This window comes from Vombatus ursinus, unplaced genomic scaffold (assembly GCF_900497805.2).
Source record: "Vombatus ursinus unplaced genomic scaffold, bare-nosed wombat genome assembly UNPS02014799.1, whole genome shotgun sequence".
In the NCBI taxonomy this organism is placed as follows: domain Eukaryota; kingdom Metazoa; phylum Chordata; class Mammalia; order Diprotodontia; family Vombatidae; genus Vombatus; species Vombatus ursinus.
The window spans coordinates 21,674,779-21,690,343 of NW_020954577.1; the positions used below are offsets into that span (position 1 = coordinate 21,674,779).

Here is a 15,565-nt window from a genome sequence, read left to right on the forward strand (position 1 = left end):
CCCTTAATCCCAGCTAGCTTCACCTCATAGCCCCCAATACTGCCCCTCAGGGAGAGCCTTGGGGCCCAGGGGAGGAGTGTGGGAGGGAGGAGGAGCAGAGGAAAGAAGCCAGGACCAAAGCGAGGACGTGATGGAAGCCTAGAAACTTCTCTGCCATGGTTTGGCGTTTGGCCGGGTAGAGCCCCCTAGACCCCGCAATGAGGGAAGTGAAGCAGGCGGCTACAGGAGTGAAGAGAACAGGGATCCCAGTGACAATCCGCAGCTCCCCTCCCCCAACCTGTCATGGAATTACGGTCCCAGAAGGGCCAGAGAGGGTGACACAGCCACGTGCTGCCTCCCCCACCCCACCATTCACAGACAATGGCACACACTGTTGTCCCAGCGAGAAGGAACGTGCGTCTGCTCTCACACGCTATGCACACACACATATGTACACATATGCCGATAGAAGGTGGGCGGGGAGGGGCAGGGATCCGCTTCCTCACTAGAGCGCAAGAGGGCGAGTCGATCAGTCAACAAGCATTTTTATTAAGCGCTTACTGTGGGCCAGGCATCGTGTTGGTGCGTGCACACACACGCACGCACACACACACGCACACGCACGCACACACGGGAGGGATTGTGACGCACACAACTAGCCCAGAACACCTGGCTGTGGAGAGGTAAAAAGGGGATGGAGAGAGGAGGGAGGAGGGAGGAGGGGGGGGGGGGGGGGGGGGGGGGGGGGAGGGAGGAGGGAGGAGGGGTCCCGCCCCGAGGGTGGGGCCTATGTAGCTCCAGGGGACAGCTGCCAAGGCCTGTCTACATTGAGTGAGCATTAGGTGGCCCCGCCCTGCCAGGTGCAGGTAAGGGGGCCCCCCCCCCCCCGTCCCCACTGTGGTCCCCTAACCCGGTTGGCCCTTAAGGGCCCGAGGCGACCCCCCTCTGCCCGTCCAGCGGCTGCCTAGGCGCCCCACCCTCTCCCCTTCCCGGCGCTCCGCTCACAACCCTCCTCCTTCTCCTCCTCCTCCATCTCCGCCCGCTGATGCCAGGGTTGCTGCTCCTGCCGCGCACCGCGCTGACGCCAGCGGGACGGGCAAGGGACTGAGGGCCGGGCAGGCGCCTGGGAGAGCGGAGGCACGGGGCTGCCAGGTACCTGCCGGGGCCCGATCTGGGGGTGCCCCTGCGGGGGTGGGCTAGGAGCCGGGGCCCCACAGCCGGCTGTTGGCAGGTGGGGCACAGGGAGCCGTGGCGGGGAGGCGGTGTCCTCTTCTACCTTCCTCCTCTGTCGGGATCCGGGGGCCGGGGGCATCCAGCCCAGCCGGGGATGAGCAGGGAGATGTGGGGAGGCGGGGGGGGGAGCTTCAGTCCATTCCGGTCTTGGTCCGCGTAGACACGGCCCCTGCTGGGTGGCTCCTCCTCTGCCGCCGCCACCGCCGCACCTGCTGCCACCTGGCTGGGCTCGAGCAAGTCCCCAGGGGACATTTTTACGGGGGAAGGGAGGGGAGGAAGGAGGCTATTCCGGGATGGGGCTGAGCCACCAGGCAGACGTTGCCTTTCCCGCTGCCAGCCCGGGCCTGGCCTTGCAGCCTAGCCCAGCCCAGCCGCAGCTCCGGCAGGCTTCCTTTAAACCCATGCACATCCTGTTCCCAAGGCAGCCCCAGCCCCCTCCCCCACCCCCAGCTGCGTCCCGGGGTCAGAGACGGAGGCGGCCAAGGCCGTGGCCCAGCTGAGGCAGCTGAGGATGCTGGGGGCAGAGCTGCCTGGGGCCCACCTCCCCCAGCCCAACCCCAGCTGGGGGTCCCTGTCTCCTCCCCTAGGAAACCATTCAAGGACAAAGTTGTCAGCAAGCCGGGCACACTGTGGGTGTGGGGAGGGGGATTCAGGTTCCCCCAGAGAGGTAGGAGCCCTGGGCCCCAGTGACTCAGGGTACTGGCAGCGAGAGTGAAGTTCCTTGGGGGCCTGGGGTCTGTACCCAGGCGGCAGAGAGAGCCTGGGAAGGAAGGAAGGGAGGGAGGGAGGGAGGGAGGAAGAGAGGGAGGGAGCTGCCCCCAGGTCAGTCCCAGTTCTAGGGCACAAAAGCTCCTGGTGTCAACGCCCAGGGGTGCAGACTCTGGTATGGTGGGTGGAGCAGGAAGGAAGCCTGCTCCCCTGTGTGGTCAAGATTCACCCCCAAAGTCACCCCAACAGGGGGAGAGCCTTGGGGCAGGGAGAGCATTAGGCAGCTGTCGTAATTGTCGGGTTTAAGGCCTGAACTGACACTGTGGTCATGGGAGTGAACATAAAGGAATCAGGTTCAGGATGTTTGAGGGGAAGGGAATCACCATTTATACTGCTGGTACTACTCTCTAGGCTCTGTGCTAAGCAATTCACAAATATCTCTTTGGATCCTTACGACACCTCCCACCTCACGACACCCCCGGGGAGGTTTTACAGGTAAGGAAACTGAGGCAAACGGAGGTGAAGGCACTTGGCAGGGTCACACAGCTCCTTCTGGATGGGAGGTCACTGGGACAGGGGCTTCCCTTCTCATCCCTCTCTAGCCCAGGCTAAGTAACGGCCAATCCCTGAGACCTGTGACCATGTACTTTAGGAGATGTACTGAGCAGGGAGCGGGGAGCTGGGCCCAGAGGGACCCAAACCCTACAGGGAGGGGATCTGGGGGAAGAGATGCAGCCTGGGGTAGGGCTTGCTTTCATGTAAATTGTGTGTGAATATACCCACGTGTGTGTGTGTGTGTGTGTGCACATATACTTCACATAATTTCATTCTGAGGCTGATCCCTGGCCTTGAAATAAGCTGACACTTTGTGGTGTATACCTGGCTGAGCTGATAGGATTGGCTGTGATGACACACATCAGGAGTGGGGTATGTGAGAGACAGGAGAGACAGAGACAGGAGAGTGCACATGGCACCCACCATGCCTCACTCCTGGCTTGGGCTCATCTTGTAGTCTGGTTTCACACATGCCTCCCTGGGGGTGAAGGCTAAACTTCTGAGCTCTAAGTTCTGTTATGGCTCTCAGTCTGTGAGCCTGGGACATGCCACCTCCTACCTCCATCCCTTTGCCCAGAAGATTCTCTCTCCTCATCTCCACCTCCAGGAATCTCCTGGGGTATCACGTGGGGCAGCTAGGTGATGCAGTGGAGAGAGCACCGGTGCTGAGGTCAGGAGGACCTGAGTTCAAATCTGGCCTCAGACACATAACACTCACTAGCTGTGTGACCCTGGGCAAGTCACTTAACCCCGATTGCCTAAAAATAAATAAATAAATAATAACCGATTCAGCTCATGTGCCACCTCCTAGAGGAAGCCTTCCCACCCCCCACTTTGGATGCATTTGGCTTATTATCTGTCATATTGGATTAAGGTGCACATTAATATGCTTATATTTGTGAATACATGAATATCTTTAGTGTAAATATACACAATCAAACACCAAGCTCCTTCAAAGCAGGGAATCATTCATTTTGTCTCTGTATCCCAGGTGTCTGGCACATAGTAGGTGCTCCATGAATGCTTGGAGCATTGATTGGATAGGCGGGTGTTACAGCCAGTTAATCCAGTCTCTTTGAAGCAGTTCTTTGGCTAGCCAGCAAATGGACTGGCTAAAGGGACCTTTGGAGATGGTCCAACCCCACAAGGAAATAGGCCCAGAGAAGGACAACAACTTGCCCAAGGTCATACAGCTAGGAAGAGGCAGAGCTGGAACTGGAACCCAGGTTCAGCCTTTGGCTCCTCGTCATTCTAACGGTTGGAGGTCAAATCCCCTTATAAAAGGATTTGTTCTGTGGAGTTTGGATGAAAAGGGCCACACTTGAGGACCTAGAGGGCCACATGTAGCCTCGGGGTCGAAGGTTCCCCATCCCTGAACCCATAATCCCTTTGCAGATGTCGACTAACCCCAGATCTTTGTCTTTCATGTAAGACTGTTTTACTCTTTGAGTAAAAGGGGCCAAAAGGATTGAAGCTCAATTGGAACTTGTGGCCTTGGACCAGTCCTTACCTCACTAGAGGCTTCCAGCGTCCCTTCAGGTTGTGACAGAAACATGGGAACCGAGTTCTAACAGTATCAGCTTCAGACAGCGTCATTGTTCCCAGACAGAGCCCTCAACTGGCACCGAGAACAATCAGCCTCCAGAGCATCTCTCAGGCAGAAGGCCGGAGCTCAGAGGCTTCCCTCAGTGGAGGGAGAATCCAGTGCTCGGGAGTCCTAGGCTTGGGGCTGGGCGTGTGCTGGCAGCCAGGGTAATGGGGGCTGCCGTGGGGAGCCAGCCTGTCCTCCCAGGCTCAGCTGCCATGTCCCGTGATGCAGAGGATGGGGAGAGAGGCTGTTTTTGTATCATAGTCTACGGGGTCTGAAGGCTGCCCCCCATGTCCCGCCTAAGCTATCTCAAGTGGAAATTGCTAAGGTGCCAGTCCATTCATGATAAACGGAGAATTTAAGCAGTTGTAGTCCAAAGAGGCATTTTTAACATGGAAAACTAATTTGTCCTTTGCTGCTGCCTTGCCTTGAATGTAGGAATCATTTTCTCTTGGTAAGATGATGCCAGTTGGTGAGGTAAAACGGTTCCCGCCTCAGATGTTTTCAAAGTCCCGTTTAGAAGAGGCATCTCCAAAAAAAATCTTAAAAAAAAGAAGAGGCATCTCCAGACCATTCAACCAGGGGCCAGGATTTTCAGTCCTGTCTTTGTGGCCTTGGGGCTTTGGAGATGGTGCTGCTTAGGAGGCATTTGACAACCCAGAGAAAAATGACCTGGAACCTGAGGTGGGAAATGCCCCTGCTTTCTGCTCATGTTTGGTTGATGTTTAGGCCAGGTGGGCTCTTTAAGGGTACTCTATCCCCCCAAAGAGGGGGACCACCTACCCTTTGAAGGAAGCTCTGTTTCTATAGTCCATTGGACCTGTTGGGGTGGTTAGAAATGTATTCTAGTTTCACATTTATTTTTTTTAAAAAATCACTGTAAGAAAAAAGGGAGTAAAAATGAAATTCAGGAAGATAATTAGGAGACATGGCTAGAGGATTGGGACTCCCAGAGGAAGATCCTCCCCATGTGGATCAATACCTTGGCTGTAACTTCTATTCTATATAAGAAGCCTGGAGCCCTGAGAGTTTAAGTGACTTCCCCAGGGTCACACAGCCAGTCTGTGTCAGAGCTGAGACAATCTCTGGTCTTCTGCTCCCTATCCACTGCACCAGAAGTGTTGGACTTAGGCCCAACACTCTGGGCCAGATTAAAATGTCATCAGGAAATGTTTTAAAAGAAATAAAAATTCTATGCAACATAGATAATGTTAATTTGTGATTTTCCAAGTCAATATTTGCCTCCAGGGATCTGATTTTCTTACTACATCATGCTGCCTCTCAAACCTGATAACAAAAATGCATTTTGAAAAAGCTGATTAATACCAAGATATATTTTTGTAGTTTGGGTTTATTTTATTATGATTTAATCTTTCATTTAATTTAACAGCTGAAACCCAGCATGATGCACCAGCATGATTTAACAAAAGTGAATTCAGCAAACATTTGTGATGTCTCTCCTGCCTTTTGGATCCCAGAAGGGCAAAGATAAAAGTGAGACTACCCCTGCCCTCTGGGAGCTTACATTCTCCTGGAGGTCTACAGCCTGTCTGTGCATGCAAAACAAATGTATGATATGTTATGACTGTGAGCCTAGGACCCAGCTGGGCTAGGGGGAGAGCAGCCCAGAAGGCAGCCCAATGGAGACATGAGAGAGCTTGGAGGCGAGCTGGGGAGCCAAGGGCACTTTGGGCAAATCTGTAAGGGTTGGGGAAATGGGAGGCATGATTGCTGGGCTCATCGTAGGGGGTGGCGGTGGTGATCATCATCGTCCTTGTCGCGGTCATGATCGTTACCATCATTAACCACCCCACTCTCCCCTGCTTGATCGTGGATAGGTGGTGGTTGAGCTCTCTGGGACTTTGTTTCTTATTTTAGAAGAGTCGCTGAAGTGGCCTGCCTGCTCTGCTGGCTGCTCCCTGCATTGGTTCTGCTCGAGAAGCCCTGTGGCAGGCGGGGAAGGGTGAGGAGTGGCGCAGTTCAGGCTGAGTTCCCAGTTTTGAGTCTGCCCAGATAGCTGCTCTCTATTTGGCTGACCTCAAAGGTGGTGATGACCCCCCGACCGAGCTGTGTGGTCTCTCCCTCTCCTTCCTACTTTCCTGCCTAATATGATCTTTAAACTTTGGTCCCTGGACACCTGCAAACAGATTTTCCTTTATACAAGGCTCAGCCCCACCATCATCTCTGGGTATTCTTTCTGGATTCATCCCCACTGAAAGTTTTCCTCTTCTTGCAATATTCTTGGAGTAATTTTGAGTCTTCCCTCTACCCCCACTCTCCTTCTGCTCAGTATAATACTTTTTTATGTGACTGATGTATCCTCCCCCTTCCCACAGACACACCAGAGGAGAATGTAAGCTCCCTATAGGCAGGAATTTTGTTGTCTTTGTAGTATCAGGGCCCAGCATGAGGCTTGGCCTAGTAGGTGCTTAATAAGTGGCATTTGTGAGACAACTGCTAAGCAAAGTAGCCCTTTTAGAGCTGATACTATCATTTGTGTATACTTCAGTGTGAATGAAATGTTGGAAGAGTCAGTAGAGGAAAGGGAAGAAGGATGTGGGAGGCACTGGCCTGAGTACCTGGAAGGGGGGAAGGGGTTGGGTGCTCATCGTGGCCCACAGCCTTTCCATCTCTGTCTGAGTGCCCTTCATTCATGCAGTTGAGAAGTCATTCCCTTCTTTTCTGTTCACCTATACAGAGGCTGGGGGCAGCTTAGAGGCTCTGAATATTCCAGCTGCATCTTGGGAGGCAGTGATCAGCCCCTGCCAGTGTGGGGGCTGACCAGTCTCCTTGCTGGAGTGCAAGCCAAGTGAGGGACATGTCACCATGAGCCATGGAAATAAAATGGCCTGTCCCAAAGAAATAGGCTCACCCATTGATGGGAAGAACTGTGGGGCTTGGGAAGGGCATGGAGCCCAGGCTGTTCTGGCACTTGGGCTGGTTTTCTTCTGCCCCTGGGTCTGATCAGTGCTCCCAGCTCAAGGCAGGCTGAGCTAGATTCCAGGTTCTGTGGCATTACCATTGCTCAGTCCTCCCTTGTACTCTGCTAAGCCAGAGAAAACTGAAGTCACCATGCTCACAAGCTCATGGTCCTCTCTGTCCCCTCCTGTAATTGTCCCTCCACCTTTGAATGCAAAACCCCTTCTCCTCAGCCTTTTCTCTTCCAGGCTTCCGTGGGACTGCTCTGGGGCATTCTTTGTCCAATCCACTCCAACTAGCATCATAAAGCACCCACTGTGTGCCTCCACACACACATACTGGGGATACCCACATAAACTACATCTGCCCTCAAGAAGCTCGCATTTTGCTCTAGTATCCTGACAGTAGAAAAGTTTGAGCTCAAACGCTTCTTATAAACATGCACAAAAATGAGCACCCAGCTCCCTCTCTGACGTACTCTTCCTTCTCTGCAGGTGATGTTCTGATTCTCTCCTGCCATTTTCCTGCCCCTCCCCCTGAATCATCAATAACTGAAGGACAAAAAGAAACATGGAAGGACACAAATGGTGAGTAACCTTCCTCCTTCTGACCCCCGGTGGTGTGTGTGGGCAGTTTTTGTGGCCCACCCTGCACACAGTCAGACAAGAGACCTTGATCAAGCACCTACTGTGTGCCCGGTAAGGTGATGAGTGCTGAGGATCCAAAGAAAGGCCAAGGCCAGTCCCTGCCGTCAAGGAGCTTATAGTCAGATGGGCCATCCGTGAGAAGCCCAGATCCCAAGGGGCAGCAGCACATTCTTGTGAGGACTTGCTGCCTCATGGTTTGTCTTTCTTCCAAGGAAGCTCAATGGCACAGATATCAATGATGGTGTCAGCCCCCTTTCTGAATCACTCTCCCTAAGACATGAAATAATCAGAGTGATTCCAGTCTCTGATGAAAGTTGGTCTCTTGATTTTATGGTCGACCATTCATGAATACTTACCCCGAATTAATCGTTCTTAGAAACCTATAGTGAATGAAGTGGGGATAGCAAGCATGTCTATCTGTCACCTGGGACAGAGGTGGACTTATTAGAAATTCTTACAACGTCCACGTCTCATTAAGGACAGGCCCAACCCCCTTGTTGTCTGAGATATGAAATAGCAAAGGCATTTTGTTGGTGTCTTCCAAGAAATATCCACATAGAATGGCCCATTCTAAAAGGTAGATGGGTCTCTGGTCTCCTTGCCTACCCTGACCTCAGTGACCAAACAGTTCCTAATTGTTCCAGATTGCTTTCCTAAGCCAATGGGATCTCATGCCCTCGTAACCTAGACAACAAGTGTCTGGTTTGTCCAGAGTCAGCCTTACGAGGTTGGGATTCACTGATCAGATGATCTCAGGGACACTGGTGAGGGCCCACACAGCCTGAGGGAAGAATGGGGGCACTGAGCACCTGACAGGTCAAAGACTCCAAGAAGGGAATAGAGAGGGAAGGCCAGAGGGGATTCTATCCAGAGAGTGTCCCACAGCTGCTGCTGCAGCCTCTCTTTCCAGGGTCTAACTATGGAATTTTTTTTCCACATCTATTAACATATTTTGAAAGAATGTTTTTCAGGACACTCTCCCTTAGGGAATGACATATTGTTCATTATTTTTGTTCAGTGTAAAATCTGTTACCATTTGATGATTAAAATGTGAAATTCTTAGACATCTTACCTTTCCCCCATATGCCAGTCTTCTGTTCTCCAGTCATCATCCCTTGAGTGTCAGAGAAGAAGAGAGTGCTGGGCTTGGAGTTCAGAGACTTAGCTTCTAATCCTGGCTTTGCCACAAAGTAGCCAATCTGGGAGCGTTTCATCTCTGGGAGTCCCAGGCTTGGTCTCTGAGGTCCAGTATAGGCCTGAGCCTCATGTTGAAATGTCATTGAAAAAAAGACTGGCAAATATTGAAACACGTCATTTCCTGTTAGTCAAATAACATGCTGAGAGAATACTTCCTGCCTAGCCCAGAACTGTTGTTGGCAAATGAAGGCATCCGACAGAAATTCCCTCACAGCTTCCCCCTCTTGTAACTGCTCACATGTCCTTGGCAGCTACTCCAGGGAATTTTATGACCAATACGCCCAAAGTCAAGACAAATCAGTTGTGAACAAGATGCAACAGAAGTACTGGAAAACAAAGCAAGCCCTCATCAAGGCGACGGGCAAGAAGGAAGACGAGCATGTCGTGGCTTCCGACGCAGACCTGGACGCCAAGCTAGAGGTGAGTGGACGCCCCCTGGTGGTCCTGGATGAGCGCGGCTCACACGCACTCCCGAGTGGCCAAGACACAGCCTGAATGCGTTCACGGCATCAGGCAGAGGTGGACGTGGGCCCTCTCCCCAGACTGATCTCTACACGTCTAGTAAGTACATTGGGAGGAAAAATGAGGCCCAGATGAGTAACCTTCCGAGGACGGAACCACCTTCGCCCCCTCCCTTCCCCCCACAGATCAGGACTGTGCCCTGTAAGAAATCCCGGAGGGGGAGATGACAGGCCATTGTCCTGGAAGAGGGCAGGCTCCGGCTCAGTTTTCAGAAAGAAGGGCCGCTCACGTTAATTTCTAGCAAAATTTTGGGATGGATAATAGGCACAGTAGTGCTAATGATAATGTAATTACTAGCATTTACAAAGTGCCTTAAGATGTACTGAGCACTTTATAGATAGTATCTCATTGGATCTTCACAACACATGGGGGAGGTAGGTGCTATCACTATCCTTATTTTCCAGTTGAGGAAACTGAGGCAGATAGAGGTTAATTGACCTGCCCAGGATCCACAGCTACTAAGTGTCTGAGGCAGGATTTGAACTCAGATCTTCCTGACTTCAGGCCCAGCTCTCTGTGCATTATGGCACCCCCTAGCGGCCATATAGGGCAGAGGGTTGGTGAGCACTTGGAAGGAAAGGTAATGAGTGATCCCCTGGTCTCAGCACAGGTTCCTTGGGTTCCCCAAGGACCCATCAAGAGGCTCACAATATGATTTAATTGAACAAACGTGATGGAGAGCCACCCATGGGCATGAGCTTGTGGTCCCTTTGGGTACTCAAGGGTGGAAAGGAACAGCCCTGCCCTCAACAGCCTTCTGGTATAAAGAGGGTGTGTGAGACATACCATTGACTTGGCATGACACAAGGCAGTGAGGTGGCGTGAGGGCAAAGAGAAGAACAGACAAAGGATGGCAGGCAACTGGGGGAGGGAAGATAGCTTCAGAGGGAGGGGGCACCCGGCCAGTCCTGCAGGGGAGAGAGGGTCTTAACAGGCAGAGATGTGTAGGGTGAGACTAGGGAAGAGCCAGGAATCCATATGGGCCAGAATGTGGAGTGAGGCAAGGAATGATGGGTCATGGGCACTAAAGACCTTGTGGAGCCCTATTGGGGAGGGCCTGAAGAGTTAGTTCCTCATAGTGTGGCCACAATGGGCTTACCCTCAGAGGTCTTTGAACAAGGGAGTGATCTGGTCAGACCTGTGCTCTAGCATGGCTGTCCTGAGAAGTGACAAGTGTGTGAAGGGCAGACTGGGAAAGAAGCAGCAGGCTGGGAGCCCGGGTAGGAGGCAAGGATGTCTGTTGATGTGGTTTAGGGATGTAGGGACACCAAGATACCAAGGTACAGGACAAAGTTGTCTGGAAAGAATTCAGACTCAAGCAGTCTTCCAGTCGGGGCAAAAAGTTTATTGGAATGCTAATATGGTGGGCAGAGCTCCCTAAGGAACTTGCCACCTAACAGCAATGATGCTATTGCTTCTATAGGAAAAGTAATGAATTATGTGACAAGTATGCTAATTAGGTGATAAGATACTACCTTGGTCACAGGGCTCATTCACTACTGGAAAACGGGGACAGGGAGGGGTTTCCTAAGGGGGGTGTTTTTGGTCTGTTATGTTTGAAACGACAGCTTCAGGAGTTAACATCTATAGCTTGACCTCTGGAGTGTATACAGTAACTGTGGGAATCAGTACATGATAGTTCTGCTGGTACAAGATAGTCCTGTTCATACAAGTGAAATTCTAGAGGTCAGCTTGTTCTTGTAACAAGGAGAGATAGTTTGCCTCACTGCGCCCACTCGTGAGGCACTGCCAGAGATAGGGCCCTTGGGCTGGAGGGAAACTGTCAGGGATAGTGCCTTGAGGCCAGGGAGAAATATGATCTTGGAAGTGGGGTCAGAGTACAAGCCCCCCAGCACCCCATCATGTCCATCCAAGAGGGTCCTAGTGAGGTAGCAACCACGTGAGTGGAGAGAAGGGGACAATTTGAGAGAGGTTGTGGAGATGAAAATGATAAGAGAGAAAAAGTGGGTAGAGAGAGAGAGATGGAGAGATGGGGAGAGAGGAGAGAGATGGAGAGATGAGAGAGACAGAGAGAGAAGAGAAGAGAAGAGAGAACCAGAGAACATTAATTAAGCGCTTCCTCTGTGCCAAGCACTATTAAGTTCTGAAGACACCACAAGAAAACCATAAGGCCCCAGCTCTCCAGGAGATGACGTTCTAATAGGGGAGCTAGAAGGAGGGGAGGATTGACTAGTAAAGGAAGGTCAGGGGCTGGATGGCCCCTGTGGAGATGGAGCAGGCACAGTGTGATTTCTGATGCCATGGAGGTTCCAAGCAGGGATTCATCAGTCACAGAGCTGGTCTTGGGGTGGAGTCATTACCTGGGGCCAAAGTAGAAATAGAGCAGGAATGAGCCAGACTAGGAGAGTGTAATTGTATTAGGGTTAGAATTCAGACTAAAGTGGTAAATTTGGGAAGAGTTGACCCTGTCACATGGGCACTTAATCACATCTTTCCTGACTTCATTGGGGAAGTGGAAGGGGGAGGAAAACAGTGGTCGGGATGATGCCTTGACTTGGGCGATTCACAGATGATGAGTTCTGATGATGTTGACCTGGATGTTGACTTGAATGGTCACTAGGAGTGATACATCTGGGGCTCTGTCCTTGGTCCTGCCCTGGGAAACATTTTTATCCATGCTTTGGATAAAGGTGCTTCTAAGTTTGTGGCTAACACACAAGGTGGAAGGGATAGCCAATGTCTTGGAGGACAGAATCAAGATTCATAGACATCTCAAAAGGCTAGCATGTTGTTCTAGAACCCACAAGATGGTCTCCAATAGGGATAAATGTAAAGTCTTCCCCTTGTGTTCAACAAGTCAGTTGGACAGGGTAAGGAGACTGAGAGAAAACTTACTGTCAATTCCTATGAAAAAGACATGAGAAAAAAAAAAAAGACATGAGAGTTCCAATTGACTGCCCCCTTAACACAAGCCAGTGATGAGAGGTAGTGGCCAGAGAATAGAATGGCTTGGGCCACATTTAGCGGCAGGCCACATCCAGAGAGCTAAAAGAGATGCACTTGCTCTAGTTTCTTCTGCTCAAACCATGTCTAGAGGACACAGTTGAGTTTGGGGTACCACATTCTCCAAGGGACATTGCAAAAATCTTTAGTGCATTAGAGAGGGGTGAGGGGGCTGCAGGTCATGTTATCTGTGAGGGACAGTTAAGAGATATCTTCAAACATTTATAGAGAGGCACCGTGCCTCAGCCAGACCAGGATTCATGCCATGGCTCTGCATTCACCAGCTACGGAGTCCAGGCAAGTCACAACCTCTCAGACCAGCAGTGTCAAACTCAAATACAACCTAAGGATCCCAAGTCATGCAGATGGACTTAGAAAACCACAGATTGACCTTATCTATGTCCCATTGTGCTTTATTAACTTTTGTTAAATATTTCCCCATTACACTGTAGAGCTTCCTCCAGCATCTGCTCTAGGCACCTCCTCAAGACTCTCCACTGTTGACAAGGGTCTCCCCTTCCCTGGAGGAGGGAGTTTTCTGACTGGAGGGCTTCTCTACATGGGGGAAATTACATGCTAGTCCCTTTCCCTTCTACTCAATTAGAAGAGGGTTTGTTATATGCCAGAGCTATGGGAACAGTGTTCCAGAAATTCATCCCAGCCCTTTCAGTATAAGCGGTGGGGATGCTATCAGCCAGGATGGGCAGCAAAGGGCCTGGGCAAAGTGCCCCAAGGTGGGCTCCAATCACAGGCTCTACATCTCTCACCTGCTTTCTCCACACCCCCTCTGTATGTTTTCATCTCCTGAGAGTTGAGGGTAGAAAGGGGGCTCAGAGCATTTATCAAGTGCCTACTGTATACCAGACCCTGAGCCAGGTGCCCTGTATTATCCCATTTTCTGATACAAATGACCTGATACCTTACTGTGTATCTCTCTGGGCTTGCCAGCCCTGAACTGCTTTTATGTGACTCCCTGACGGCAGGTTGTCTGAGGGAGTGTGAGGAGGTGCACCTCCCCAAAGCTGGCCACAGGGAATGTTTTTGGCCATAGCAAATAATGGAGACACTCTACCAAGCCAAAGGAGGGTGCAATCTACACTAGTGAAGAGAACACTCACATTGTGAAATCACAAGGAGTGAAGTATTGTAATCAGTTCTTAAAACCAGTTCTTAAAAACATCTTTTAAAAATGAGTGGTCACATATATTTCTTCATAATATTACAAACCAGGGAGAAGCTGTTGGTCTCAAGGGTTGGCTGAAAAATCAATGGCTCTGTTTGACTTTTTAAGGGGAGGGGGCATAACTCCCACTTTCAGAGTGTTCCCTCCTTGATTGCTAGTGCATGAGGTCAGGGATTAGAGCTTCACTCCTTTTTCTTAAGGTCTTCATTCCTGTTAGATACAAATTCCCCTGAGAAGGAGGTAAAACTATGACTCTCGTCAGTCATTTACACTTTAGTGTGAATGAATTTCAAGGAACAGATTATTAATAAGTAGATTGTGAGGCTACTGGGTACCTTGGGAGAGGGAGGAGGAAACAATGGCAGGCAGAGAATGGTCAAGGACTCAGCTGAACCCATCCCCAACATCCCTGAGCTGGCTCTGGCTATTGATTTGTTGAGTCATTTCATTTGTGTCCAACTCTTCACAACCCCATCTGGGGTTTTCTTGGCAAAGACACTGGAATGATTTGCCATTTTCTCCAGCCCATTTCACAGATAAGGAACTGAAGCAAATAGGGTTAAGTGACTTGCTCAGGGTTACCCGACTAGTCAATGTCTATAGATACACAATGCTAAAAATAGATTCATGAGAAATTTTTATGACTGCCTACTGTGTGCCACACACCATGCTAGCTTGGGGGAGGTGAGAGGTTCCCTTAGAAGTCCTGGCCCTCCAGGAATTTATAAAGAAAGGGGAAAGGCTAAACACACATGACCCTAAGGACTGTCCAGAGAACCCGGATTAGCACACAGGAGCCAAGCAGCCAGTAGGGTCACTGAATTTGTTACTTTTCCTCAAAACATTTCAGAACATGAAGGGCACGGCTTTATTAAGTGGCTCCTACGGGGCCATTGCTGGCCTGTTTAGCATCATGTTTAATTGAAAATTCATTCTTTAAAAAAACCAGCACTTTGGTAAATAAAGTGGGAACCAGACCCTTGAACTGGAAATACTGGTCTAGAGTCTCTCTTACCAAATTGCCAACAGTCCGGTCCCTTCCTCTGCATTTCAACTGTTGTGCTATAGGGTGGAAGGGGGGGCAGGATGAGAAGGGGATGGGGAGGATGGGGGGCGCTGAGGTTGCACTGGAGCGCAGAATGACCCACCTGTGTTATAATTGCGCATCAGCTGAAACTGAGAGCGGGTCAGTGACTCGAACAACCTGGGTCTTTGTAACCCAGAGGCTGCTCTACATAAAGAAAATCATCATGGTCATTTAGAAATCTTCTGCACTCTGTACTGTGATCCAGAGAGACGCTCCCTGCTCCCCCTTCCCCACCAAATATCCCCATCTCTGGTGCCACAAAAGTCCTGATGCTATTGGGAAAGTCAGAGGGAAGTCTCTGGGGCCTGGACAGTGGTCAGATGGGTCACAGGGCATGGCAGTGTCCCTTCCCCCTTTATCCCAGGCTCTGCAGCTGAGGCTGCCTTAGTCACTGCCCTGTAACCATTAGGCTCCCCTGCTCTCTCGGTCTCCAATCCTTCCTCCCCATATGGCATCAATCCCATCTCCCTTTGACCATGACCAGAGCCCTTCAAGGTCTCTCCTGCAGCCTCCAGCTAGTGCTCACTCTATGTGTGCCCCCCTGCCTCCATCCTTCTCCCCTCAGAAAGGGGCTGGAGAAAGGGGGGATTGTTGCCAGAGCCCTAAGGACTTGCTCGGAACGTCTGGGGAAGAACCACACTTGTGGGAGCATCTCCACAATGAGATCCGTGGTCGTGGCTTTGATGGTCCTGTGGGGGACGGAATCCCCCACTTTTGGTGCCTCTGGGTCCCAGCATGTGAAACCCTTTCCCCGTGTTTGCTTCAGCTGTTCCACTCCATCCAGAGGACGTGTATGGAGCTCCTCAAAGCCATTGAACTCTATCAGAAGAGGATTTGCTGTAAGTATGCCAGCGACCTTCAGACTCCTGGGCCCTAGTGTGAAACACAGCGAGACCCCTCTCGTGGGTGTCGGTAAGATCCTCATCAGAGACTGAGATGCCCTCTTTGCTCTCTGAGCCTTTCCGAAATTTCTTGGAAAGTGT

General features: G+C 51.0%; 1 protein-coding gene across 6 annotated transcripts in view; it reads left to right on the forward strand.

Moving 5' to 3' along the window:
* Positions 1–538: 538 nt before the first annotated feature.
* The window catches only part of ICA1 (islet cell autoantigen 1), a 60,910-nt gene continuing 45,883 nt past the window's right edge, over positions 539–15,565 (forward strand). For 2 of the 6 annotated variants that reach the window (XM_027872034.1, XM_027872039.1), the window contains exons 1-4: positions 1,037–1,131; positions 7,477–7,569; positions 9,078–9,246; positions 15,349–15,421. In XM_027872034.1, the coding sequence (XP_027727835.1) occupies positions 7,553–7,569; positions 9,078–9,246; positions 15,349–15,421 (259 nt within the window). In that variant the 5' untranslated portion in view covers positions 1,037–1,131; positions 7,477–7,552. Of the gene's footprint in view, positions 663–759; positions 846–1,036; positions 1,132–2,371; positions 2,416–5,453; positions 5,558–7,476; positions 7,570–9,077; positions 9,247–15,348; positions 15,422–15,565 lie in introns of those variants that run through there. The other 4 variants (XM_027872038.1, XM_027872035.1, XM_027872037.1 and 1 more) reach the window with 4 other exon arrangements.